General features: G+C 54.0%; 1 protein-coding gene across 7 annotated transcripts in view; it reads right to left on the bottom strand.

Annotated features, from left to right (window-relative positions):
• The window catches only part of KIF21B (kinesin family member 21B), a 60,705-nt gene that overhangs the window by 21,002 nt on the left and 12,111 nt on the right, over window positions 1-27,592 (bottom strand). For all 7 annotated transcript variants that reach the window (XR_001890039.1, XR_001890040.1, XR_001890038.1 and 4 more), the window contains exons 2-26: window positions 25,193-25,415; window positions 24,692-24,874; window positions 19,770-19,919; window positions 19,533-19,667; window positions 18,990-19,157; window positions 18,564-18,679; window positions 17,810-18,005; window positions 16,387-16,576; window positions 14,990-15,053; window positions 14,658-14,876; window positions 14,150-14,231; window positions 13,619-13,736; window positions 12,660-12,851; window positions 10,453-10,652; window positions 6,598-6,705; window positions 5,979-6,047; window positions 5,229-5,461; window positions 4,888-5,035; window positions 4,453-4,647; window positions 4,257-4,358; window positions 3,062-3,227; window positions 2,788-2,839; window positions 2,591-2,648; window positions 1,301-1,506; window positions 1,149-1,223 (exon numbers count right to left, since the gene is read on the bottom strand). Coding sequence is in view for 4 of the 7 variants with exons in the window: in XM_017896549.1 (XP_017752038.1) it covers window positions 1,149-1,223; window positions 1,301-1,506; window positions 2,591-2,648; window positions 2,788-2,839; window positions 3,062-3,227; window positions 4,257-4,358; window positions 4,453-4,647; window positions 4,888-5,035; window positions 5,229-5,461; window positions 5,979-6,047; window positions 6,598-6,705; window positions 10,453-10,652; window positions 12,660-12,851; window positions 13,619-13,736; window positions 14,150-14,231; window positions 14,658-14,876; window positions 14,990-15,053; window positions 16,387-16,576; window positions 17,810-18,005; window positions 18,564-18,679; window positions 18,990-19,157; window positions 19,533-19,667; window positions 19,770-19,919; window positions 24,692-24,874; window positions 25,193-25,415 (3,648 nt within the window). In the remaining 3 variants the exon portion in view is untranslated. The remainder of the gene's footprint in view (window positions 1-1,148; window positions 1,224-1,300; window positions 1,507-2,590; window positions 2,649-2,787; window positions 2,840-3,061; window positions 3,228-4,256; window positions 4,359-4,452; window positions 4,648-4,887; window positions 5,036-5,228; window positions 5,462-5,978; window positions 6,048-6,597; window positions 6,706-10,452; window positions 10,653-12,659; window positions 12,852-13,618; window positions 13,737-14,149; window positions 14,232-14,657; window positions 14,877-14,989; window positions 15,054-16,386; window positions 16,577-17,809; window positions 18,006-18,563; window positions 18,680-18,989; window positions 19,158-19,532; window positions 19,668-19,769; window positions 19,920-24,691; window positions 24,875-25,192; window positions 25,416-27,592) is intronic.

Consider the following 27,592-nt stretch of genomic DNA (forward strand, 5'->3'; position numbering starts at 1 on the left):
CTTCCTTCCTTCCTTCCTTCCTCCCTCCCTCCTTCCCTCACCCTTCTTCCTTCTTTCCTCCCTCCCTCCCTCCCTCCCTTCCTCCCCCCCTTTCTTCCTTCCTTCCTTCCTCCCTTCCTCCCTTCTTTTCTTCTTTCCTTCCTTTTCTTTTTTCTGAGATGGAGTCTCGCACTGTCACCCAGGCTGGAGTGCAATGGCGTGATCTTGGCCCACCGCAACCTCTGCCTCCCAGGTTCATGCAATTCTCCTGCCTCAGCCTCCCAAGTAACTGGGATGACAGGTGCACGCCGCCACGCCCAGCCAATTTTTTTGTCTTTTAGTAGAGACTGGGTTTCACCGTGTTGCCCAGGCTGGTCCTGAACTCCGGAGCTCAGGCAATCCACCCGCCTCAGCCTCCCAAAGTGTTAGGATTACCGGCGTGAGCCACTGCATCTGGCCTTTCCTTTGAATTTCTAATCTCCTCTCACACGATAAGGCCTTAAAAAGACCTGAAAGCTCCCCAGAACCCATGGTCACGAAAAGGGGCTGAAGCACCTCACTGCAACGACTGATCCCAGCCACTACAAAGCCACTTGTGTTGGGTGCACATCAGCAAACAGTTTCCAGCACCTGGCTCGGCTATTCACTTTCAAGTGCGTTATAGAGATTACATTTCTTTTTCTTTTTCTTTTCTTTTTTTTGTAGACAGAGTCTCGCTCTGTCACCCAGGCAGCAGTGCAGTGGCACGATCTCAGCTAACTGCAACCTCTGCCTTCCAGGATCAAACCATTCTCATGCCTTGGCCTCCCGAGTAGCTGGGATTACAGGCATGCACCATTATGCCTGGCTAATTTTTATATTTTTAGTAGAGATGATGTTTCACCATATTGGCCAGGCTGGTCTCAACCTCCTGGGCTCAAGTGATCTGGCCGTCTCCGCCTCCCAAAGTGCTGAGATTACAGGTGTCAGCCATCACGCCTGGCCCATTTCTTGAGTCCACACCTGACAGAGTGGGGAAGCGACCACTGGGTGAAGCTGAATGGCTCAGTCAAGCTGGCCCAGGTTACACTGTGCACAAGATGATCAACAGAGCAGAACATCACAGCCACTCATGCACCCAAGGACTAGACTGGTGGTGACTCTGGAGCAGATCTAGAAGGCGATCTCACCTAATGGGCTGCCCTCGGTCGTAGGACTTCCTTCTCGTCAGCGGGGATGTCTCTGCGGCTCGAGACTGCCTGGGGCTGGAACAGAAGAGTCCAGTGAGGCCCAGACCCATCTCCACCCCTGCCCCAACCCACATTCCCGTTCCCGTCCTTACAAAGTGCTGCCCCGGGTAGGCAGGCTGACGGTGCGCGAGACCCTGTCCCGGTAATAGGGGTCTCGGACAGAGAAGCCCACTCCGTCCTCTTTGATCTCAACAAGGGAGGCCAGGGACTTGGTGATGTTTTTGGTGGAGATATCCAGTGGGGGACCCAGGCACTCAGCCGACACAGCTTTCATTTGGGCAGACAGCTTGGGCTCACTCTGGGAAAGAAAGAACAGGGTGGATCAACTTGCCCAAATGGCATGGCACATAAAGGGGAGCCAGGGGAAATTCTATTTTTTTTTTTTTAGACAGTAGTGCAAACCTGGCTCACAGCAGCCTCAACTTCCTAGGCTCATGTGATCCCCCTACCTCAGCCTCCTTGAGCAGCTGAGACTACAGGCACGGCCACCATACCCGGATAATTTTTACATTTTTTTTCCTGTAGAGATAGGGTCTCACCGTGTTGTCCAGGCTGGTCTTGAACTCCTGGGCTCACAAAATCCTCTGCCTCAGACTCCCAAAGTGCTGGGATTACAGGTATGAGCCATTACACCTAGCCCTCCCGGAAATTCTAACAAGAGAAATGATGCTCTCTTGGCCTAAGGTAGAGGACCTGATGAAAGGACCCAGACAGACATCACCTGTGCTCCACAGCTAAACTCTCAGGGTTTCTGGAGAATCTAGAGCAACTGAAATGGTTTCACTGCCCTTAGTTGGACTACGTAAACACAGAATGCCCAGCCTGACTTCTTTGCGGGTCACCAGCTAATCAGTTTATCTCAAAACTATGCATAATTTGCTATTCCCAGTCTGAAGCTTTTTCCCTCCTTGTCTCCTTAAAAAACCCTGCATCTTGCTTTAGTCTAATGAAACTGATGCCTCGCTATTAGGTAAAGTTCCTTATTGTTGACTCCCATATGGTTGAATTGACTGTGTGCACGTAAGATAACCAGACATGTAGAGGTGGGTTTTGACTCAGAGCATGAGACAGAATCATGGGTGAGGGAAAGGGGATATTTTTGAAAAGCGGGGCCCCTGGTTATGGTGCTATTGCTAGCAGGGTGGCAACAGAGGCTAGCGGTCTCTCTCCCACCTTCCACCCACCTCAGAAGGAATGGGCTGTAACAGGTTACATATCTGGACAACCCCCAATTCCAGGCTAAATTTTCTTGGCACCTCCCTCCCAGCTGGGGACAATATTGTATTATGGCTGAGGATGGAACAGAGCCACAGTAAGCAGGGAACAGGCTGTGGGGAGGCTGGCCCTGTTGCACCCACTGCCTGACTTCCAGCGGGGCTCACCTTGAACTTGAAATCATCATGGCTGGTGGATCCTTTCATGGTGAATGACTGGGAGAAGCTGAAGAAGAAGCAGAGAGAGTTCAGGATCCTGAGGAGCCCCCAAATTCAGGCTCAGCCCTGGGACCTATGGCAACTCCTCCCACCAGCCCCAGGTACATGCTGAGAGCCAGCCTCTCACTCCCAGCTTGCAAACTCACCTCCCCTCAGAGAACTCTGAGATCTCCTCATCGGTGCTGGCATAGCCGTTCTCTGTGGGAGGGCAGGAGGGAGGGAAAGGGGTTGAGAAGCCTCATCCAAGTGTCGGGGGAGGGATGATGGTCTCCCTCCTATATCTCACCCACTGGAATCAGACCAGGGCTCCTGGTGGGGATTAGGGGTGGTTCTAGGGGAAGTGAGGGCCTCCTGGGGGTCCGAGTTCGAGAGCACTGGAGTGCCAAGGAGCTGGCAGCTTCCACCCGCCCCTACCCGTACCCTGCTGCACATTGTAGATGAGTGCCTGCAGCTCGGGGTGAGCCTCGGCCTTCTCACGCAGGGCGTCCAGGAGCAGATGGTTCTGGGAGGAGCCTGCCATATCTGTCTGCCTCAGTCGGCCCTCCAGCAGCCGGATCTGGGCTTCCTTTTGTGCCACTTGCAGTCCCTGGGGGCAGGGAACAAAGCCTGGAGTTACCTCTCCTGACCTGGGGTTGGGGGTCCCCCATATCACACAACCTGCACTCCTCAAGACACCTTGGAGGGCTCCCTTCCAGCTCCCAACATCACCCTTGTACCTAGCACAGACCTGAGAGCGCCGCCAGCCCCCTTAGCTCCCACATACACACATTAAGTGACGGTCACCTTAGGACACACCCTATTATGGGCAAGGTTACGTCCTCCCAAAACTCATATTCATCTACAGCCAAGGAGAGAGGCCCCAGAAGAAACCAGCCCTGCCAACACCTGCACCTTGGACTTCCCAGCCTCCAGAACTGGGAGAAAATAAATCTCTTGTTTGAGGCTCCCAGACTGGTACTTGGTTATGGCAGCCCTAGCAAACTCATAAAGTCCCCAGACACAAAGCAGAGCTGAGAGAAGCTCAGTGGGGCCCGGGGCAGGGGTCAGTCAGCAGAGTCTCCTGTCTCCTTCCAGAGTTACACAGATTCACACCATGCAGGGTCTGTCCCCAGAGACCACAGGCCCCAGGAGAGAAGGAGGCACATCCTCTGGTTAGCTCTCTGTCAAGGAGAGGGGAGAGGAGCCCAAGAAACGTCAAGGGACACCTGATGTTCTGGTGTAAACCCTCCCGGGTGGAATGTGGTCTGTCTGTCGTTCCCCTATGCCCACATACGCACACTTCTCCCTCTACCTCCAACAGACTCAAGCCCAGCTTGGATAGGCTTGGGCCAGACACCCAGGGTCAACTTTAACAGAGGCCCTGCTGTGTGCCAGATGCCAGGCCACATCCCTTACACACAGCATCTCGTTAAAGTCACACAGCAAGCTATACGCTTGGTACGGTCACCCTCTCAGCTTTATGGCTATGGCATGGGAGGGGCAGAGGTTAGGTGGCTTACCTAGCCTGTGAGTGACGCAGGTAAGGAGGAGCCAGTCCCCTGGGCTTCACACTAGGGTATATCACAGAGGCATCTGTGCCCATAGAGACCCCTGCCCAGGTACGCTCCTAGCTTACCTTGTCAATGGATGCCTTGAGGAAGTTGTCTAGCAGGAGGCGAGCTTCAGCCAGGGAGCAGGAGCTGATGACCACGGATGTGTCTGTGGAGTCCAGCTCCTCCTAGGACCGGGAGGCAGAGAGCCCTGTCGCCTGGGGCTGCCCCTGCCACCCACTTCTCCCGCCTCTGCCCCACCAGGCCCAGCCTTGCAGATACCTTGGTCTCCTCTAGCTGCACGATGGTGGCCTGGCAGTCGGTGATGCTATCATTGATGTAGTCAATGTTGGCTGCCAGCACCTCGATCTCCTCAGCCAGCTCCTGTAGCCCCTTCTCTTCCTCGGGGCTCTCAGCCTGCAGCCGCTCCCGCTTCTTCCGCAGTGCCTCCTGCAGGAGGAACAGCTCCTCCCTTTTCTGGGGTCGGAGGGGAGGGCGGTGATTGTGATGAAGGAGAGGCCTCAGGTAGCTGCCCAGCCCTGCCCATAGCTCCCACCACAGGCTGGCCTGTGAGGTCCCCCCAGCACCTCGGGATTCCAGAGCAGGCACAAGGAGCAGAGGGAGGTGGGGCGGGGAAAGTCTGAAGAGCCAGAGAAGTTGGAGGTGACAGGACAGGCAGAGGGGTGGGATGGGAGAGAAGGGGGAGGCAGGGTTCACCTTGATGAGTCGCTCCATGTCAGCCTCCAGGTTGACAATGGTCATTCTCTGCATGACAATGTCGATGATCCGTCGCTCCAGGGACTGCCACTTGAGCCTTGCTGCCTTACTGAAGCTCTGGCTGGCCCCCTTCTTCTGGAACTTCTTTCTAGGAGACATAGGCAAAGGGGATTGGATGGGACTCCTTTTAACCTCTATAGCTCCACCGAACCCCCTACCTGGAGCTGACAGCCACGGGGACCCAGAGCACTCCCAAGAGCTTCCCTCTTCCTCACCCTGGTCCTGCCCCATATTCCCACCCCCTCTGCCTGCCAGGCCAGAGGACTGTCAGTCCACCTTACCGGGCAGGCCGGGTGCCATTGACAGTGGGCGCAGGGTGGTCCCCCAAGAAGTGGTTGATTTTGCGGTTCCACTGGCGCACGATGCTGGAGACAGAGCGGGCCCCTGATTCAGCCTCAGATGAGGTAGTGCTGGCCGACACCTCGGCCCCAGAGTCCAGCATGGGTGGCTTTAGTCCTGCACGCCCTGCCACCCGCTCAGACATGGGCTTGGCTAGGCGCCTCAGTGCAGAAACCTGGGGCAGCAGGGAGAAAAGAGGGAGCCGGTGAGCTGGGTGGCCTGGAACCACACAGAAGGGCACAGGTTGAGGTGCCAGGCAGCAGGAACACAGAGGCTGCTCTGTGCTGGACTGGGCTTGGGCTGCAAAAGGGCCAAGGGATCTCTGTTTGATGTGACACGAACACAAAAGAGGCTGCCACCTTCTTTTTTTTTAATGCACAGCTCAGGCATCTGGGAATAGGCCTGCAGTCTGCCCTGCAGCCTGAGCTCTTGTTGAGAAAGGCCCTTCTAATAGGTTGGACACAATTTGGACACCAACTACACTTGCTGAATGGAAGTAGGGAGAGTCAGGGCCACAAGCAGGGCTTGCTTCCCCTCCTTGCCAGCTCTGGCAGAACTGGGAAATAACGCCTTTATTCCACCACGAGGAAGTTGGAGGTCCAAAAGAGAAGGCAAGCAACGCACGCACGCACACTTGCACGTACACATGTGCAGCAGGGCCAAGGCCTCGTCAGCCCCTCAAGTGAGCTCACCTCCTGGGTCTTCCTCCTCAGGACCATCTCCTGCTGCCGCTTCTGGGACTCCAGAGCTCGGATCTGAAACTGTGGGAGACAGAAGAGGGCTGGGCTCCACACTCAGGCACCTCAGCCCTCTCTGTGCACAGGCTGGCTAGCTCTGTAGTTGAAAGCCTGGGCTTCAGGATGATTCTCATGCAGCCAAACTCTTGATAAAGTGGGACCCAGAGTTGAGCTCCCCTCCCCAGAGGTTGCAGTGAAATCTGCTTTCTCCACAAGGGCAATTTCCTTAGCCTCTTCTTCCCTCCAGTGAGGAGGAATCCTGGAGCGGAGGGCTCAGCCCTACTGGGGCTTCTCTGCAGGGCCTGAAGCTGCACATTTCCGGCTTGCTGGTCACCTTGGGCAAGTTCTTTCCCCTCTCCAGGGCTCAAGTCCCTCCTCTTAACTAAATGTGGGGGCTGGACCAGAAGCCACAGGGTCTCATCTTTCTCTGACAGGCTGCACTGTCCTCCAAGCACGACCACTACCACTTAGGACAGTGGAGATTAAGGCCTGCTTGGTCAGGAGGGGCAGCCAGGTGCACCAGGAGGCTGGCTAGGGCCAAAGGCTCCTTGGAGGCTCAAGGGCCACCCCTCACCTCCTGTCGCCGCTGCTCCTTCTTGAGCTGTGCGATCTCCCGGTTCCTCTTGGTCTCCACTAGCCGCCGCCGCTGCTGCTCCTCACGCATCTGCTTCATCAGGGCTACCTGGGATGGGCAGAGGTGATGGTGGTGAGACAGGGCTGAGAAGCAGGTGGCCCACACTCTCCAGGGAGGGGCCAGCTCTGAGGGCATGGAGCAGGGACAGTGGCGAGCCAGGCAACCCTGGCTTAGGGCCTGGGGGTCTGAAGTGAGGGGTTCTACTTCCCACTCCTCCATAGGAGCTGAAGCCACCTGGGCAACCTGCCAAAAGGAGTGGCCTCACAGCCAGCCCAGCAGTGCAGGTGCTCCACTCTGCAGGGCCCAACTGCGGCCCTCGCTGCTTGGAATGCTACAGCCCCTGGCGGCCCTCATCCACAGCCACTGTCCTGTGGCCATTCCAGAAACAGTCTGGGTTGCTGGAGGCAGGTAACCCTCTTCCCTACTGAAGGCTGAGCTGCAGACAGGGCTGAGGTGAAGGTCAGGGCCCTCATGGCCAGGCTCACGGTGATAGCAATAAAAACCACCATTATTTACTGAGATCCGGCTATATGCCAGGCACCCTCCTCATGACAATCATGAGAGAGACGTTATCGTTCCTGTTTTATAAACAAGGAAATGAGCCTCAGAGAGACAAAAGGACTTAAAGTCATAAAACTAGTAATAGATGGCCTATTCCGAAAACAAATCATTGCCTTCCAGTTGGCTTTTCCTGCAGCCCCAGGGATGGCTCCGTGGTAAGTCAGCAAAGCTAGGGACCAAGCACAGAGAACCTGGACCCCAGAGTTGTTGGAAATGTAGCCAAAGGCACAGAGAGCACCATTAGTGTGGCCGGAGGCAACTCTATGTGCTGGGAAGCCACTGACCTGGGGCCCTGCGGCATCTGCCTCCCTATTCCTGGTGCCCAGAACATAGAATTGTAACGTACACAGGGCTTTGGACACCTTCCAAGTGACAGGGGCATGAGAAACACATGACAGTTGATCCTTCCTCTGCCACTGAAGCCTTGGACATCACCAGGAATGTCATCAATCTGCCCTGCCCTCAGAACAGTCAAGAAAGGAAACAGGCTGAGCGCAGAGGCTCATACCTGTAATCCCAGCACTAGCACTTTGGAGGCTAAGGTGGAAGGAATGCTTGATTCTAGGAGTTCAAGATCAGTCCGGGCAACATAGTGAGACTCTGTCTCCACCAAAAATAATACAAAAACTAGCCCAGTGTGGTGGTGTGTGCCCACAGTCCCAGCTACTCAGGAGGCTGAGGTAGGAGGATTGCTTAAGTCCAGGAGGTTGAGGCTGCAATGAGCTGTGTTAGCGCCACTGCACTCCAGCCTAGGCAACAGAGCAAGACTCTGCCTTTAAAACAAAACAAAACAAAACAAAAGAGAGAGAAAGAAGAAGGAAATGGCATGATGGAGTGGGTTAATGGCCAGCAGGGTCAGCTTCTCTCTGGGAGGGTGGGACGACAGGCAGGCTCTGTTGGGGTGAATCTGCAGAGAAGAGGAGGGATTGCTTGCTGTTGGGGCTTTGGGATCCAGAATGAGTGTTCTCCCGAAGGACTAGAAGAACAAGTCAGACCCTTGGCTAAAAGTGGACCTGAAAATTCCAGCATCCCAGGAGCTGTGTGCAAACCCAAGGTATCAGGTATCTTCTGGGGTCAGGAACTTAAGGATTCCTGGGGAGGTGCTATGTCTTCCTGGTCAAAGACCTATCCAGCCGACTTTGCGTGTGTGGCCAAGCTCCATGGTGGCTACCACAGAGGCAAAGGTCTCAGAACAGGTGAACACATTCCAGGCACACGACAAGTGGAAACAGGCCATGGTACCCGAGACTAGCATCACTCCACAGGTTCAAGGTAGAAGGCATTGTGGCCTCTCCCTGGGAGACGCTATGGCTGCAGGCTCCACCCCAGTTCCATTCTGTGAATCGCTGGGGCCCTGTAGCTGAACAGCCATGGGAGGATTCTGGGGCACTGGCTCTCACAGTGTCTGGTTTGAATCCTTGGCTGCTGTACCCTCTGTCCCTCCAACAGAAAGCCTGGGCCCCTCTGGGATGACCCAAGGGTGTTCCTCTCAGGTTCTAGCTCTGGGTTCATAAGAGCACGGTCAACGTGGACAGAGCTGGGCACATGGCTGAAGGAGCTCAGCAATCCAGAGACTGAAACACAGGTCTACACATGAGCCTTCTGTCAGATGCATCTTGGCGTTATATTATTTGCCCGGCTTCAGAGCCATATAAGCATCTTCCCTCATGAGGCTTTCTAGGGCCTCTGCAGCTGAGACGTGAGCTGGCCAGGACAGGATGGGGTATCCTGCAGAGGCACCAGCCAGCAACCCCCAGGGAGACAGAGTAGGGATGCACATAAGCGCACCGCAGAAGTGCTCCAGAAGCTGCTGCAGAATGTGCAGGCCCCTGGTGGGAGTGCTGCTCCACCCGAGATAATGAAGGCCCACCAGTCCCTCCCTCTAAACCATCAGCAGGTGCCTGGGGCCCTTGGGTGATCTGGGTACTTGAGTCCACACTTGAGTCTCAACACCCCACAGGGCGAACACACTGAAGGAGATGGTGCAAACAGGGGCTCCTTGGGGCTAGCCCAGGCCACGCAGGTATGAGCACAGCAAGGCAGGGACTTCTCCACTCTGGTCAGGCTGATGAAGCCTCCGGACCTGCAGCCCAGGCTTGGGGACAGAGCCTGCCCAGGTGAGGTGGCTAGGCCTCAATGACAGCTATGGGTCCACCTCTTCTCAGAATCTACATCAGCCACCACTGCATTGCCTCTCTCCTCTGCATACTGAGTCGGCAGTGAGGGTGTAACTACCGATGACTCCTAGATGCCCCATCAGCCTCAAGCACTGGGGAGCTCCCCTTCCCTATGTCTCTGTCCCCAAGGCCAGCCCTTCACAGCTTGCTGGGGCTGCCACCAGTGCCCAGGGCTTAGCCCAGGGCTTTGCCCAGGGCTGTGGGGATCTAGGCTCCACTGAGGGCTGAGGGTCAGAGCAGGCAGGAATGTAGGGCTTGGAAGGCCCAGAGGGAGGGAGGACCGAAAGGGAGCATGGATCTGCTGAGCCCCAGGCGGGAGCCAGAACACACCAGACACCGGAAACACAAGACCTGAGCCCCGAAGTCAGAAGAGCAGGGGCAGACCCCAGGTCCCAGAGACTAGAGCACTCTGAGTGGTGGCAAAGTAGAAAAGGGAGGCATTGTGCCACCTGGAACACACAGTGGCTTGGGAGCCAGAGAACTGAGTTCAAATCCCAGTGCTACCTCTTGGAAGCTGGAATTAACTTCTCTGAGCCTCACTTTCTCATATATAAAAGAATAATAATACACTTCTTTCATGAGGTTCTTCTAAGGACTGAATGTGATCATGCGTGTGAGATGATTAGTTTGGAGCCTGGCCATAGTAAATGTTCAAATGATGACAACTGTTACTATTATCATTCAGGGCCAGGTTGCACCAAATGAGAGGCCTCCTGTGCGCTTTGTGCAAACCCGAAGCAAGTGTGCTGCAGCCTCCCCAACAGGAGGCAGCACCAAGTGGGGTCCCCTGAAATCCTCACCTGCCCTGAACACGACCCCGCGTACCCCAGCATCCCTGCATACTAGCCCCACTACTGGGGCAGGTTGTTTCGCCTTGGATGATGCACTCAGCTAAAAGGACCGTGTTAAGGGTCAAGACAGGGTCAAACTAGGTAATGCTGTGTGTGGAGAAGAGAATCCACACTTGATGGCAATGATTATTTTTACTATGGTGAGTGGATTCTAAGAAGATGTCACATGCACTCCAGGTCCCACTCCTCACACCCTCGACCCCTACCTTGGCCTTCTTCATCTCAGCCACCTCGGCCTGTAGCTTCTTCAGCTCCCTCTCATAGCGCGACTGGTTCTTGAGCAGCCGGGCATGCTCCTTCTGGGCGGCCTGCAGCTTCTGCAGGTCCCGGTTCATCTCCCGCAGCCTCTTCTCATAGTCTGCCTTGATCTTGTTTGCCTTCTCCTCCGTGTAGCACTCCATGGTGCCTGAGAGCAACAAGCAGCAGCTGTTGGTGCTGAGTCCCTAAGGGCTCCCACTAAATATAGGGTCATCAAGGGGGAACACAGGAAGCCTCTGTTCCAGTCCCATTGTATGACCTCGGGCAACTCACCCCCCTCTCTGGGCCTGTTGCATCATTTGAATGAGGGGGTCAGACTAGTCGATGCCCAAGGCCCCTTCCTGCTCTGACATCCTACTGAAATGGGCAGGGGCGTTTTCATCCTGGATCTCTGAAGCCCTGGTCCCCAGCTTCCCATGAGGGTCCTGTAGCTCACTCATGCTGGCTGGGTTCTGACCCATGATCCAGTGTTGGAGGAAAGAGCTGGGGCCCGTGGGAAGGGGAAGAGTTAGCAAGAGAAGACAGAATGGTGTGGGCCAGGGCAGAAGGAATAAGCTGATTCTCCACTCTTGGCCTCTCCTACCAGAACTACCAACAGACATCTCCAACTTAACAGGTACAAAACCCAACTCCTCATTTCCACCCCTCTCCCATCTCAGTACACAGCATCATGCTCCTTCCAGAAGCTCACACCCTGAGGCAGCCTTGGCTCCCCTCCCTCACATCCACCTCCCAGCAATCAAAGTCTTCGGGCTCAACCTGCAAAATAGATCCAGAATCTGACTTCTCACTACCTCCTAAGTCACCTCACCTGGGATCTTTAGTAGAACAGTTTCCTAAGTGATCTCAAGTTTCCACTTTCACTCCCCCATGCAGCAGCCAGAGTAGTCTTTTAAAAATGCTTTTAAATTTGGTATCATGTAGCTCTCTTGAAACTCCACACATCCCGTCTCCCTCAGAGTATAAGGCAACCTCCTTACAATGACATTTCTTCTCCAACCTGTCCCCCTCACTGTGCTCTAGCCATCCTGGTCCCCTTATCATTCTGCCAAAATGTCAGGCACATGGCAACCTTATGGCCTTGGCATCTCCTGTTCCCTCTGCCTGGGACGCTCTTCCCCTGGTTGGTGCTGCTCTAGCACTATCACCTCCTTTGAGTCTTTGCTCAGTAAAGTCTTCACGACCATCCTTTAAAAAACTCCAATTCGGCCAGGTGGAGTGGCTCACGCCTGTAATCCCAGCACTTTGGGAGGCCGACGCAGGCAGATCACAAGGTCAGGAGTTCAAGACCAGCCTGGTCAATATAGTGAAACCCTGTCTCTACTAAAATACAAAATTAGCTGGGCATGGTGGTGGGTGCCTGTAGTCCCAGCTACTTGGGAGGCTGAGGCAGAAGAACCGTTTGAACCCGGGAGGCGGAGGTTGTAGTGAGCCAAGATCACGCCATTGCACTCCAGCCTGGGTGACAGAATGAGATTCTGTCTCAAAAAACAAAAAACAAAAAAACAAAACAAAACTCCAACTCACTCTTCAGCAGTTCCCATTCCCCTTCCTGGCTATACTTACCACCATCTGACACCCTACAGATTCTGCTCTTTCTTTTATGTCTGTCTTTCCCCACTAGAATGTACGCCGCGCGAGAGCAGGGGTTTTGCCCACTCCAATATCTCTAGCACTAGCACAATGACTGCTCTATAAGACATATTCAACATGTGTTTGCTGAATAAGTAAATCAATGAACGAATAAATAAAAAATGGAATGAATGGGCTGAAGAGCAGCATAATGAAGATATAATGCAAGAATATTTACAAACAGGTCCAAAGGAAAAGACCCAAGGAACTGACTGCAGGAGGAAAGGCTGGGAATGTCATGTTCGTGTGCCTAGGTATATAAAGAATTCTAATACGTGACATGATAGCAAACAACGATAACAACTACAACAACAACAAAAAATCAATTTAGAATGTTTCATAGGAATTAGGGTTAGACGTAAGAACCTTTAACTGTGGGTCAAAGGGCCAAAGTCAAAGGTTGGGAAGTCCCTTGCCTAGAAGGCCAGGATAACCCCAACACACCAGTTGCTTTTGACAGAGGAGGGGCTCAGGGGAAAGGGAGGGTCCGGATGGGGTGGCGGGGGTGTGGTGCTGGCCTCACTGAGGTTCTGCAGCACGCGGTCGCGCTCCAGCTGTGTGTCTCGGATCTTGTTCTGCAGCAGAATCAGCTTTTCCTCATACTGGTGCTTGAGCGTCTGCAGCCGCCGCTGGCTGTTCTCCAGTTCGTCGATCAGCTTCTGCTTGATTTCAATCTCACAAGTCAGGTCGGCCAGGTCCGCCTGGAAGTTCACCTCTATGGGGGCACAGAGAGGCTCAGCCCAGCGTTAGGGCAAGGGGCAAAATGGGGAGCAGATGTGCCAGTCTTGGGGAGCTGGGACCCTCTTTTGGTCAGCCACAACCAATCAGTGACCAGAGAGCAAAAGGATAAATCCCAATGCAGGTAGAATGCGACCAGAAGGAACAACACATTTAAAGAGCGGTTCCAGAAAGGCAAGGTGGCACTCAGGAGCTGGCAGGGGGGATCTACACATCCTTCCCAGCCCAGCCATTCCTGAGGTGAGCATCCACCTGTTCCAGATGACGTGGGACCAGCTTCGGTGGAGGAGGGTGAGATGGCTGAGAACAACTTACAGGGCTAGGGCCAGGGCTGGCAGCAGGCAGGGCTGAAAGGGCAGGCATCTCCATTTAGAGGAGAGGGCTTTGGCACCAGTCAGGCCTACATTCACGTTTGCTCTGCATGGACCACACAGGGGAAGGTCACTAAACCCATGTGAGCTTGTTCCTCTATAGGGAAGCTCACAACACCTATGCATACAGTTGCAGTCAAGACTGAAAGAACCCAGCCTCTCAAAGGGTTAAGGTAAGTACAGTGCCTGGCACCTAATGAATGACCAGGAAGTGTTCGCTGTCATTCCCATCATGACTGCTGTTGTCACTGGGTTCATGTCTGGGAGTGCTGGGGCCTGGACACCATAATCTTTGAGCAGGGCCCAACCCCACACTTGGGCACTGGTAGCCAGGCATTGCATCCTCCACAGCCCACAACCCAGGCCCACGCACCCTTCTCCTCGGGGTCTGAGTCTGAGTCCACCAGGCTCTCTTCACTGCCCGAGTCCTCGTCTTCATCCTCTCGCCCTTCCTCCTCCTCACAGCCACTCTCGTCTCGCTCTTCCTCCTCCTGGGCACCAGGCACCATTGGGGTGGGCCTGGCCTCAGAGAGGGGAGCCCAGAAGCAGAGGTGCGTCCCGACACAATGCCTCAGGTGGGTCAGGAGGGTGGGGATTGGGGCAGGCCACAGCTGAGCCCCCCAGCCCACCCCCTACTCCTGGAAGAGCGCCACCTCCCTCATCATCCCTGCAGAACCCCTCTGGGAGGGCCTCCCCACCTGCATCATCCATATGGGATGAGATGGGGGCCTAGGGGTTGGAGATCACCATGGTAACCAGTCAGAGATATAAGAAAGTACAAGGATCAACTGGATGCAGACCCAACCGCCTCCCTCACTCTATCAAAGGATGCTATGGGGCCCCCCAACCCCAGCAGGGACAGGGGGCACGCATGTGGTGAGGTGGGACGGGCCGTGCTCCTCACCTCCTCCGCCTCGTTCTCATCTGTCTCCTCGCTGTTCTCCTGTTGGAGTTTTACCCTCTTTTTGAAGGCTTCCTTCTCGGGGCTGCTCAGGGAGGACAGGAAGGCTGGATTAGGAAGGCCACCCCTGCCTTGAGCACATGGGCAGGGTGGCGGCAGCGGCAGGACAGGAGGCCTCTCACCAGACGGCGGGGAAAGCGCTGGCTCTTACTCTGCAGAGAACCCCGCTGCTCTTCCCTAGGGCCACCCAGAGCTGACCTTGGCTCAGCTCAGTCCTTCCTCTCCTTGGGGGAAAGCATATGGCGTGGGAGAACATGAGGGAGGGAGGTTGCCTAAAAGGCTGAGCAAATCTGCGCCACGAATTCCCAAGCAATACTGAGGCAGCCCCTGGGGCTGGGGACGTGGAGGTTCCCTCCTCAACAGCTGGTGGGCAGCAGTCCTCCTGGGGGACGGGCAGGGTCCACTGGGGTGGTCTAAGGGCTCTCGTGGGTGGGGACGACACTCCACTCACCTCTTCCTGCGCTGCCTGACCTCCTTCTTCTTTAGCCGCTCCAGGTCCTGCTTGGCCCTACGGATCACCTCCGAGGCATCCTCCATGGAGCTGGCCGGGCTGCCCCCGAAGGCCGGGGCGGCTGGAGAGGCACCCAGGGGGTAGGGGCTCCGAGCCGAGGCCCGTGAGAGGCTGCGGCGCAGGGACTCGTTCATGGCTTCACTCTCCAGGAGCTTCGTCCTGAGCGGGAAGAGCAAGTGGGCGGGGCCGAGTGAGCTGCCACCCATTTGGCGTCACCTGGCCGAGGCCCCCATCCCCGTGCACACCTGCTGGGGCGGGGCTCACTCACTCACCGCAGCTCTTCGATCTCCCGGATGTAGTTCTGGATCAGCGCGCCAATGGCCTCATTGCCATCGCCTGGAATGGGAAGGTGGGAAGGAGGGTGCGATGAAGAAGATAAATAGGCCGGCGCGGTGGCTCAGGCCTATAATCCCAACACTTCGGGAGGCCAGGGCGGGCGGATCACCTGAGGCCAGCCTGACCAACATGGAGAAACCCCGTCTCTACTAAAAATACAAAATTAGCCAAGCATGGTGGCACATGCTTCTAAGCCCAACTACTCGGGACGCTGAGGCAGGAGAATCACTTGAACCCGGGAGGTGGACATTGCGGTGAGCCAAGATCACACCATTGCACTCCAGCCTGGGCAACAAGAGCAAAACTCCGTCTCAGAAAAAAAGAAAAAAAAAAGATAAATAGCAGCGAGGGTCTTTACCGCTGATACTACTGCTCTAATATCTGTGCCTCGAATAGGGTAGCTCATATGGGCCTTTTCCAAAAAGAAATCTATAGAAAAAAATACTTTGCACAGAGGTATACAAGCACTGTTGGCCTAAATCCCCATCACTAGAAGGCTATTGTAATAAATTTATTCATCATTGCTACATATGGGACACCATGGCAGAAGATTAAGAGAAGTAGGTTTTTAAAAATTTTTATTTTTTGGTTAGAGCCAAGGTCTTGCTCTGTCGCCCAGGCTAGAGTCACAGCTGATTGCAGCCTCAACCTCCTGGGCTCAGTCAATCCTTCCATCTCAGCCTCCCAAGTAACACGAACTACAGGCACGTGCCACCACATCTGGCTAATTTTTGTATTTTTTGTAGGACTAGGTGTCCCTATGTTGCCCAGGCTGGTCTCAAACTCCTGGGCTCAAGAGATTTTCCTGCCTTGGCCTGCCAAAGTGCTGGGATTACAGGCGTGGACCAGAAGTAGGTTTAATATGGAAAGATTTATAAAACATAATGCTAAATGAAAAAGGGGTCTGAGAGCAATATATACAATCTCATACATAGAAAATGTAGTCTATATCTTACACACATTTAAGAATGTATATGAATACACATTCATACTTGAAACAAATACTAAGGCGTGGGAAAATACACACCAAGCTGCTAACAGAGGTTCCTTCTGAGAAGTAGAGACGGCTTGGGGTGGAGGGTTCAGGGAGAGGTGATTTTAATCGTTTGCTTCATATAGTGATGTATTGTTTGCATGTTGAACAAGAAGGATGTGTTCATGTATTGCTTGTGCCATACAAAAATGTTTTAAAATCAAGTGAAAAAAATGCATAAATGAGTTGAACTGTGAATTGACTGGCTGGCTTAGTCTACCTGATACTCTGGGGTGGGTGTGGAGAGAGGGGTTCCTAGCCTGTTGGTGCTCTGACATGGCCTGGCAAGGCCCAACTCACCAGCCTTGGCTAGCAGCAGGTTGGCCTCCTGGCTCATGAGCTGGGTGACGCGGTTATTGATGGCGTCGATGGCCTCCTGCATGGCTTTCACCCGCAGCCGCAGGGCCGCATTCTCCTTCTGTAGCATGGCATTCTCCCGGAACAGGTCGCTATAGCCCTCAGCGCCATCCTCTCCTATCACTCGCTTGCCCTGGGAGCAGGGGCAAAGGGGAGCAGTCAGGCGGCACAGCTCACAGGTGGGGGAAGGGGTTGATGGTGCCCCTCCCTCTGCCAGTGCCCTGGCCTTCCCCTGTATATGGCAGCATCACCAGTCTTCCCTGCCCCAGGTTTCCTAAAACACAGCTACCGGTCCCCAGTGCGCAAAAAACTTACACAGTTCTCCTTGACAATAAAAAGTCCAAATTTTGTAACCAGCCACTCAAGGCCTCTCACAATCTTACTTGACCTAACTTTCCACAGTGTATTTTCATATCTCCATAAACTCTAGTCCAAGGGTCAAAACCCTCTCTGCCAGGCAGTTGGCATAAATGAGTCAGGCTGGTTGTAAGACAATAGGGAATGGTAGAGACTGGAGCTAAGAGAGTCCCAGACTTAGTCTAAAAGGGGCAGTCCCTATGCCTCTCCAGTCAACTTAGTACCATAAGTTGTTAGATCTTTAAAATTTTTAGCTAAACTGAAACTCCCTGACTTTCAGAAAGGTTGACAATGAAGCTGTATTCTTTTAAAACAAGTGCAAGCCAAACCAAAACTCATCTATATGCCAGATTCAGGCCATGGGCTACCAATTGGTGACTTCTGTCTTAGTCACATAGAATTAGACATTTCCCCCAAAGGACCCATTTTTTCCCACTCTGTTCCTTTGTGCATGGCTTGTTCTTTACCTAGAATGGCTGCCCCATCTCATTTTGCCGTTATCTCATGCATTCTTCAAAATCCATATAAAAGACCCCTTTTTCCATGAGTCCTCTCTGACCATCCAAGCAAGTAAGGCCAACTCTCTCCTCTGCCCCTCTGCAGCACACTGGATACTCCTGTGGGCCCCTCTATCAATGATTCTGTGCCAGTCTAGCAGTCTTATCTGTTCCAACACAACACATTCAGCAGGCATGAAAACACCCTGGAGAGTGTCTGCCCTGTGCATAAGATCTATGCAACAAAAGCTGGGGATCCCTTCTTTCTTGGATTTAGTATTCTAAAATCTTGAGGGCTCAGACTGTGCTTGATTCACCTGGGTGAGTCCCTAATAGTGAGCATCATGCCTGGCACACAACTGATGCTCAATAGTCATGTCCAAAGTGGATGGTGGGTGATAGGGAGGTGGGAGGGATGCTGAGGAAGTTAGGATGAGGCTGCAGGGCAGAGGGTGCGTATGGAGCACCAGCTCCAAGCAAGGGTGCTGGGCAATGCCCAGAAGCATGCTCACCGCCTTATACTCCATCAGCTCCATCTGCAGCCGAGCAATCTCAGCCCGCAGTGCGCTGATTTGCTGGCTGGTCTTGTCCTGGTTCACTACCACCTTGTTCTTGATGTTGCGGGCTCGATTGGCATATTTGAGTGTGTTGAGGGTCTCCATGAAGTCTCGGTCTGAGGGGCTCACACAGGCGATCATGATGGTCTGGCTGGGGGTGCAGAAAGGCTGGTGTGAGGATGAGGGACACGGCCAGCCCCCAGAAGCACTGCCTCAGGGCAGAGGTCCTGCTCCCATCCCTTTCCCCCACTACCTTAATGCCCAAAGCATGTGGGCATTCAGGACAGAACCTGGGATGTGGGGATCTGGACCACCTGGCCAGGAGTTTTCACTGCAACAGCAGATAACCATAGTAAAGGTGGCTACCAAGGCTGGGGAGGTGGTGATACATAATTGCCAGAGTCCTTTGCTTGGTGATGAGGATGAGTCACAGCCCTGAATTTTCTAGCATTTCCCATCTATCATCTTGCCTGGGTCATATGACTTCCCTGAGAATGTCTCTCCCTGTTTCACTGATAAGGAAACTGAGTCTGACCATAGCTGCCTAAAGGTCATAAAGCACCTCAAGGTTCCTACCTCCTAAACCTGCAGCCTAGGATGGGAAGGCCTTCTCCTCCTGGGGCAGGCTTGCGCCATACCCACACGGCACTATTTTCCAGGAACCTCCCTGCCTCCCCTGTCCCTTCCCTGGGTGTTGGTCACCAGATACCTGTTGCCCCCCAGCGAATCCTGGAGGAGCCGAGTGAGCTTGGAGTCCCTGTAGGGGACGTGCACCACCTTCTTGCTCTGGTCCCCTAAGGCGCTGATCACATTGCCCAAGGCCAGCTGTGGGAGACAGACTCTGGCACTCAAGAGTCACTCAGGGAGAGAAGGGTAGGGAGGGACAAGAAAATCCCCAAACCATCTGTACCTGCCTTTCTGGCCCCAGCAGCCCTTTTGCCCCCTGGGTGGGTTTATAGGCAGATGGATAAACTGGTGAAAGGGGGAAGTTGGGGGCAGGGCTGAGGCCTGAGAGTGAAGGGCTAACTGGCAAGATGTCCAAGGAGGACTCAGCAGGCGTGGGACTGCAGGGCCTTGGAGGGGTCTGAGACTGAGCTGTGCGGGTGTTGGGGCTGATGACCCGCCATGTGCCTACCAGGCCACAATTGATGGAGATGCCCTCCTTGGCCCGCTCGCCAGTAGCCCCTGTCCGCTTCAGCCGCTCTGAGCCGGCCAGGTCCACAAAGTGAAACTTAGCAGTGAGTGTCTCATACTCATTCGAGGGAGGTGTACCATCAGGAAGCCCAGTCACCGCCTCATTCACCTGCAACAGAAGTCAGCTCTGACTCACCCAGCCCTCACCTACCTCGCTGGCTCCCCTACTCACAGTACTGCCATCCAGGAGAGGCAGGGCGGATGGCCAAGTACCTTGCCCTTCGCACATGCAGAGCATCTGACAACGTGTAGAGTACTTGCTCAAGCCTGATTTCCATTTAATCCTCACAACACCATGATTGAGAGATCATTAACTGATTTTACAAATCGGGCAACTGAGGCTCAAGAAAAATATAAAAATCAACAAATGGCAGAGGCCAGCCTCAATCTGGTTTGCTGTCTCTGAATCTGTGGCTCCTCATCTTGCCCATCCTGGGATACCCCTGTAGCAAGCTGGTTCCTGGGCCCCCTGCAGGCTCCTCACCAGGTCGGGCTGGGTGCACATGCGCATCTGGCACAGGTGGATGGTAAAGATGGCATGGGAGCGTGAGCTCTGCACGTTCATCTGGGTGCTGGCTGTGGTGCGGGACAGGGCCCCCTGCTTCAGGCACTGGATCAGCTGGAAACAGAAGCAGAAGTGAGGGCTCGGGATTACCGTGGTGCCAGCCCCTGCCCTTTCAGGATGCCCTGGGCCTGCTCCAGACCTCCAGCAGATGCTCACCTCCTCCTGGGAGTGGATGAGGCGAGAAGTGACGCCGGTGGTATAGATGCCACCATTTGTATCCTCATGGATCTTGATGTTGGACCTGCGGTGGCGGGCATCAGGGTCACGGGTGCTGTCAAACAGGTCAAGGATCTCCTCATTGTAGAGCTGTGCAGTAAGGAAACAGCTGAATTCATAGGGCATGCAGTGGGGCCCTAGGTGGCTGCCACATGCCTATAAACCATCTCTGTTTTACAGATGTGGAAACTGAGGCTGTGGGTCCCCTCTGGGTTCTGAATCTCACGGCCTTTCTGCAGGACAGGGGCAGGAGGCAGCTGGGCCCTGGCCAGAACTAGCTGGAGGCTGCACACTGTTCCTCATCCTCAAGGAACCAGCAGCCAGCAGCTCAGTCACAGCAGGGGCTAAGGACCAAAAGAGGACAAAGGCACACGGGTCCCAGATGTAGGAGATGAGGAAGATGTGGCCACAATTTGAGCAGATCCTGTTGTATTCCTGGTCTGGGAAAGAGTAGATGGGGATGTGATTCCAGATGAGGGAGGGCAGAGACAGAGCTCAGTGGAGACCAGGGGAGCCATGCCCTGGCCCTGACTGTCTCTGATGTGACGACAAGCTCTCAAAGGGGAGGAACACACCTGTGTGCCTTGCCCTATGCTTGCCAGCAGGTGGGCATGGAGAGCACGCCACTGTGGCCCAGTGTCCTGGAGAGGGCCTGGTGAGACCATCGTGGGGAGGGGGCCTGGCCAGGAGCAGTCACCCCATTTCAGGTGGTCTCAGCCAAGGAGATTCCTGTGTTTGGAACTGCTGGCAGGGAAAGTGTCACCTGCTGAAGATCTGGGATGTTCAGCAGGCAGGGAGCTAGGGCTGGGGAGTGGAATAAGGGATGGGGGCAGCTAGAGCAGCAGCCAAGAAAATGCTGTGGGACTAAGGGGGAGACTGCAGCCCTCTGACATCCGGGGCTCTGACAGCCCTAAAGGGACAAAAATACCCCACATGAATGGGGAAGAGGAGATAGAAAGGATGGTGCAGATGGGGGCCTACGTCTGTCTGTCTGTGTTGGGGTAGACACACTCTATCATTTGACATCTTGTGGTTCACCCCATGGAACTGATTTTCTAGGAACCTGCTCTTCCGGGCTTCTCCATGGCAACAGGACAGGGAAGGGATGAAAACAAAGAGATGTGAGAGAGAAGCTTATTGAGATACACAAGCAGCAAGACACAGACATGGACATGAACACAGACACACATACACAGACACCCACACACAGACACAGAGATACACAGATGCAGACACAGAGACACACAGACACACACACACACAGACACAGAGACACAGAGACATACACACAGATACACACACACAGAGACACACAGACACACACACAGACACCCACACACACAGAGACACAGACACAGAGACATACAGACACACACTGACACAGAGACACACACAGACACCCACACACAGACACAGAGACACACACACACACACACACACAGATACAGACACAGACAGACACAAGAGACACAGACACAGACACAGAGACCCACACACAGAGACACACCCACACACAGACACCCACACGCAGATACAGAGACACACACACACAGACACCCACACACAGACACAGAGACACAGACACAGAGACACATACACACACACCAACACACACAGATACACACACACACACAGAGACACCCACACAGACACAGAGACACACACACACCGACACACACAGATACACCCACAGAGACACACAGACACACACACCCAGACACCTACACACAGACACAGAGACACACACACTGACACACACAGATACACACACACAGAGAGACAGACACACACACACCCACACCCACACACAGACACAGACACAGAGACACACACACACCGACACACAGATACACCCACACACAGAGACACACAGACACACACACACAGACACAGACACACAGACACCCACGCACAGACACAGAGACACAGACACAGACACAGAGACACATAGACATAGACACAGAGACCCACACACAGAGACACACAGACACACACACACAGACACCCACACACAGACACAGAGACACACACACACACACACCGACACACACAGACACAGAGACACACACACAAACACAGAGATACACAGACACACACACACAGATACACACACACAGACACAGACACCCACACACAGACACAGAGACACACACACAGACACAGAGACACATAGACATACACACACAGATACACACACACACACACACCCAGACACACAGACACCTACACACAGACACAGAGACACACACACAGACACACACAGACATGGAGACACACACACAGACACCCACACACAGACACACAGACACAGAGACACCCACACACAGACACACACAGACACAGAGACACACACACATAGACATAGAGACACAGACACAGAGACACACACACAGACACACACTTAGACACAGAGACACACACACACAGACAGACACAGATACACACACACACAGACACATACACAGACACACACACACACGGACACCCACACATAGACACAGAGACACAGACACAGAGACACACAGACACACAGATACACACACAGGCAGAGACACACACACACAGACACCCACACACAGACACACAGACACATACACACACACAGACACACACACACAGACACACACACCCACACACAGACACAGAGACACACAGACACACACACAGACACACAGACACACAGAGAGAACCACACATACACACACAGACACACAGACACACACACACACAGACACACACACAGACACACACACACAGACACAGAGACACAGACACAGGGACACACACACACCAACACACACAGATGCACACACACAGACACACACACACAGACACCCACACAGACACAGAGACACACAGACACACACACACCGACACACACAGATACACCCACACACAGAGACACACAGGCACCCACACACAGACACAGAGACACAGACACAGACACAGAGACACATAGACACAGACACAGAGACCCACACACAGAGACACACAGACCCACACAGAGACACACAGACACCCACATACAGACACAGAGACACAGACACAGAGACACACACACACCGACACACACACACAGAGACACACACACAGAGAGACACATAGACACACACACACAGATACACACAGAGACACACACACAGACACCCACACACAGACACCCACACACAGACACACAGAGACACACACACACAGACACAGAGACACACAGATACAGAGACACATAGACATACACACACAGATACACACACACAGAGACACACACACACACAGACACCCACTCACAGACACAGAGACACACAGACATACACACAGACACGGAGACACACACACACACAGAGACACACACACACAGACACCCACACAGACACACACAGAGACACACACACACACACAGAGACACACACACACAGACACACACAGACACAGAGACACACACACAGACACACACAGACACAGAGACACACACACACAGACACACACAGACAGACACACACACGGACACCCACACATAGACACAGAGACACAGACACAGAGACACACAGACACACAGACACACACAGGCAGACACACACACAGGCAGACACACACACACACCCACACACAGACACAGAGACACACACACACACAGACACACAGACACATACACACACACAGACACACACACAAAGAGACCCACACATAGACACACACACACAGAGACACACACACACACACAGACACAGACGCGCACACATAGAGACACATAGACACACACACAGGCACACACACAGACACAGATGCACATGCACAGAGACACATAGACACACATACACAGACACACACATACACAGATGCACACACACAGACACACATAGACAAACATACACAAAGATGTGCACACAGACACATAGACACACACACACACAGAGACACACAAGACACAGAGACACACACATAGAGACAGATGTCACACACACACAGGTACGAACACACAGTCACACACACATAGGCAGTCCATTTATCAGAAGCAAAAGTCCAGAGTGGCAAAGAAAACCTCCGAATTCTAAAATGCAGGATACCCTAGAGGACAAGCCACCACCTGTGTGCCCAGGAGGGAGCAGCTGTGTTGTGGGAGGCGGGGGCTGGCGTTGGGGAAGGCCTGGAGAGGGCCAAGGCCACATGCGTCCCTCAGAAGGCGACCTGGACAATCAGAGCAGCAGGGTTTATGGGATAAGCGCCCTTACTGAGCAGGGGCTCAGCACAGGCCCAGTGGTCAAGAGCACAGAGACCCCCTGCTCCCCACTAAAAGCCCCTCCCTGGCTGCCACAGTCTGAGCCTGACATTCTCCCAGAGACAGGAAAGGCCAGGTGCACAGAAAGACCTTTCCTGGAGGACCTTTCTGCCCTGGGGTAAGAGAAAACTCAGGGGGCCAGGAAACATCTGAGCCACAAAGGGGCAGGACAGGCTGCCCTGAGGCAGAGGGGGAACCCAGAGAAGGCCAGAAGGAAGCGAGAGAGCCAGGGTTCTCACAAAACCCTAAGGAAACCGGTATCACCCCATTTTGCAGATGAGGCTCAGTGTGGTAAATGACTAGCCCAAGGTCACAAGGCTAATCAGTGTCAGAGCTAGAACCTGTCAGGGTGTGAAGGGATCATACAGGTCATCGACTCAAGCGCCATCTGATGCAGGAACCCGTTTTCAGTGTCCCACCAAGTAGTCCTCCAGCCCATGCTTGGATTCTTTCAGTAGCAGGAATTTATCACCTGGAGATGCCCCCATGTTTCCCTCGGCTCATTCCACTGCACTGGGGGAAGGCCCGGCTTCCATGGTCCTGTCGTCCACCAAGCCTCCCACCTGCCCGCCCTATGGGGCCACAGTACCTCCAGAAACTGGGCGCTGACTTTGAACTCAGGTCCAGCCATGCCCTGCTCCTGTGCCCGACGCTTGCGCTCGGCAATGCCCCCAAAGAGGTGTGCGATGGCCCTCGGGATGATGCCCTGCTCCTCCTCCGACGTTGCCATGTCAAAGCCAGTGCCCATGGTGTACGTCTTCCCGGCCCCTGTCTGCATTGGCAAAGATAGAAGGGTGTAACCCCACACCCTTTGGGGACACCAGCAAGCCCTGTACCTAGGCCAAATCCCCTTAGCTCATCTACCTCCCAGCCTGGTTCCCCTGCTGCTTTCTTGGTCCTGAAGCCACACTCTGGGGAAATCACTGACTAACAGCCCTCCCTCTGCTAACCAGCAGTGCAGCGGCCTCCTTAGACAATAGACAAAACCCTGAGGCTGTGTCTCAGCTGCTCTGAAGGTGGAGCTTTCTTTCCATTGGATGCAGGGAGACCGAGGCTGGAGCAGCCATAGGTGGGCGTAAAGATGGCTTACCTGCCCATAGGCCAGCACCGTGGCATTATAGCCCTCGAAGCAGCCCTCGATGAGCTTGCTCACACAGGTGGAATAGATCTGTTCTTGCCAGGTGTCCAGGTCGAAGACAAAGTCATAGGTGAAGGCCTTGTCCTTCCCCAGCAGGACCTGGGGCTCTCCCGGCGTAACAGAGGTACAGATGTGACAGCCCTCAATCTTCTCCTTTGACAGCTGGGGCCGGATCCTGCCCAGGATGGAGAGAGCCCTGGGTCAGGCCCAGCCGGAAGGGGGCTGCCACAGGTCCCTCCCTCACACTGCCTGCCAAACTGCCACTTCCCCTATGAGCCAGAGGAAAAGGAAGGAAGCTTAGGTGCCCCCAGAGGAAATGGGCAACTTTTGTAATACGATAGTAATAACAATATCAACATCACCAAAACAGCAGTTGTTAACATTTATTGAGCATTCAGTATATATCAGATCTGTGTTCAAAGTACTTTCCATAAATTAATTCACGCACTCTTCACTATAAACTTGTGACGTACCTATTATTTGCCTAATTTTACAGATGAGAAAACTGAAGCTGAGAGAGTTTAAATGACCCTGCCCAAGGGTGTATAATGGAAAGTGATGGTGCCATGTCCAGGTCTGTGTGACATAAAAGCACATACTCCTGATTGGACCGGAAGCCCTAGAAATTAGCATCTTGTCAGGGGAGAGAAGGCGGCTTGTCCACTGCTGGGGATGCAAAGCACAGGGCCAGGATGGGGAAGAGAAGGAACTGGATGCTCCCACAGCTCTGGGCCACATTCCCAGAGCCAGGACTAAGTTCTAGAGGAGGCCAGAGCCTCTGCCAATGCCTATCAGGGCTGCAAGCAGGAGGCCAGGAGCTCCCCTCCCTGACGTCAGACCAGGAACACCCTTCCCAGATGCCAGAGCCTGGTAAACATTCTCAGGCCTGAGCTCTGCTTCCTTTCCAGGAGTGGAGGGGTCAGACCTGCAGAGCTGGGGCTGACCAGGTCAAGTCCCAGGTTCCCTTGTGAAGGGCAGGGACCTCTAGAAAGGACACCAGGCTAGCCTGGGGTGCGCTCCCAACCCAGATTCTGGCAGGCTTCCCTGTAAAGAGGAAGAAAAGTGGCATCAGGACTGAGTGAGGAGGCAGCCATTGACACAACTGTCTCCATCCAGCCACCCCTTCCTCTCTCTCCCAAGCAGCCATCACCACGACAAGGTTCCCATGGCAACCAAGCAGGAGTCAGCAAGCATGCGTGCACAGGGATTGGCAGAAAGCACCACCCCCACCCCAACTCCCTAAAGTAAAAGGGGCTGGGGGTTAGGCTCTCATGCCCGTGGGCTCACACAAGCCAGTCCATCAGCAGGCACTCACAATGAGCTACTTGTCAGGCCTCCTCTCCCTAAGCCAACACTCACCAAGAGAAGAAACAATGCCAGGGGCCAAGCCAGCACCCATCCTGGGCCCAGAGGCGCCTAGCCACAGAGTCTAGGGCCTCCAAGTCGCCATCCTGTCTGTCCCCAGCTGCTCCAGCCCCCAAGGCCCACTCAGAGCTGTAGGCTGGGGAAAGTGCTCACCTGAGCCTGTTGCCTGCACTTCCACAGCAAGGGAGTTAAAGGGGACTGGGGAGGTGGGGAAAGCCCAGCAGGGAGGCAGTGGGGGTAAGCAACACCAGGCCCAGTTCCTACCCACAGATGGGAGTCTGGGCCTTCTCCAGAAGTGTTTCCAAGGTGTGAACAGGTCCTCATAGGTCAATGGCTCTCCTCTAAAAGGGATGGAGGCCCAAAGGAGGTCACCACATTTATCTAGCTGTCTCACCCAAATTGGAATGGGAGACCAGCTTCTTTGTCTCCCAACTGAATTGGCTTTTCTGCCTGGGAAGAGAATGGCTGATTCTTGCTCAACCGTCTGGACCTCCAGACCAGAAATTCCAGTCTCCAGTAAGAGCTCAGGGTCAGCAAGGCTCCCACCTCTACTTCTACCTCTACTGCTAATAATGGCAGCGGACATACACTGAGCACTCACTCTATGCCAGGCAGCATCTAAACACTGCCATAGATTACCTCTTGGTCCTCACAACACTGGGAAGTGAGGATTATGACCCTCATGTACGGATGAGGAAGCTGAAATGGCACACAACCAGAGTCACAGGTCACAGACAGTCAGGAGCAGATCAAGGGCTTGAACCTATGCAGTCTGCATGCACTGCCCTTTCAATGGTCTTATGCTACACTGTCTCTAAGGACCAGGGTTCAAAGCGCCAGGGAGAAAGAGCATCTCCTATGTGCAGGGAGAGAGAGCGGGAGCAACCTTAGAAGGAGGGGCATGGCATTGCACACAGGTACTAAACAGGAATCTAGCTCTCAGACCTGGCTCTGCCCCTGGGCTTGTGGGGCCCAAGATGAAGCACT

The sequence above is a fragment of the Rhinopithecus bieti genome, unplaced genomic scaffold (assembly GCF_001698545.2).
Source record: "Rhinopithecus bieti isolate Rb0 unplaced genomic scaffold, ASM169854v2 scaffold_24392, whole genome shotgun sequence".
Classification (NCBI taxonomy): domain Eukaryota; kingdom Metazoa; phylum Chordata; class Mammalia; order Primates; family Cercopithecidae; genus Rhinopithecus; species Rhinopithecus bieti.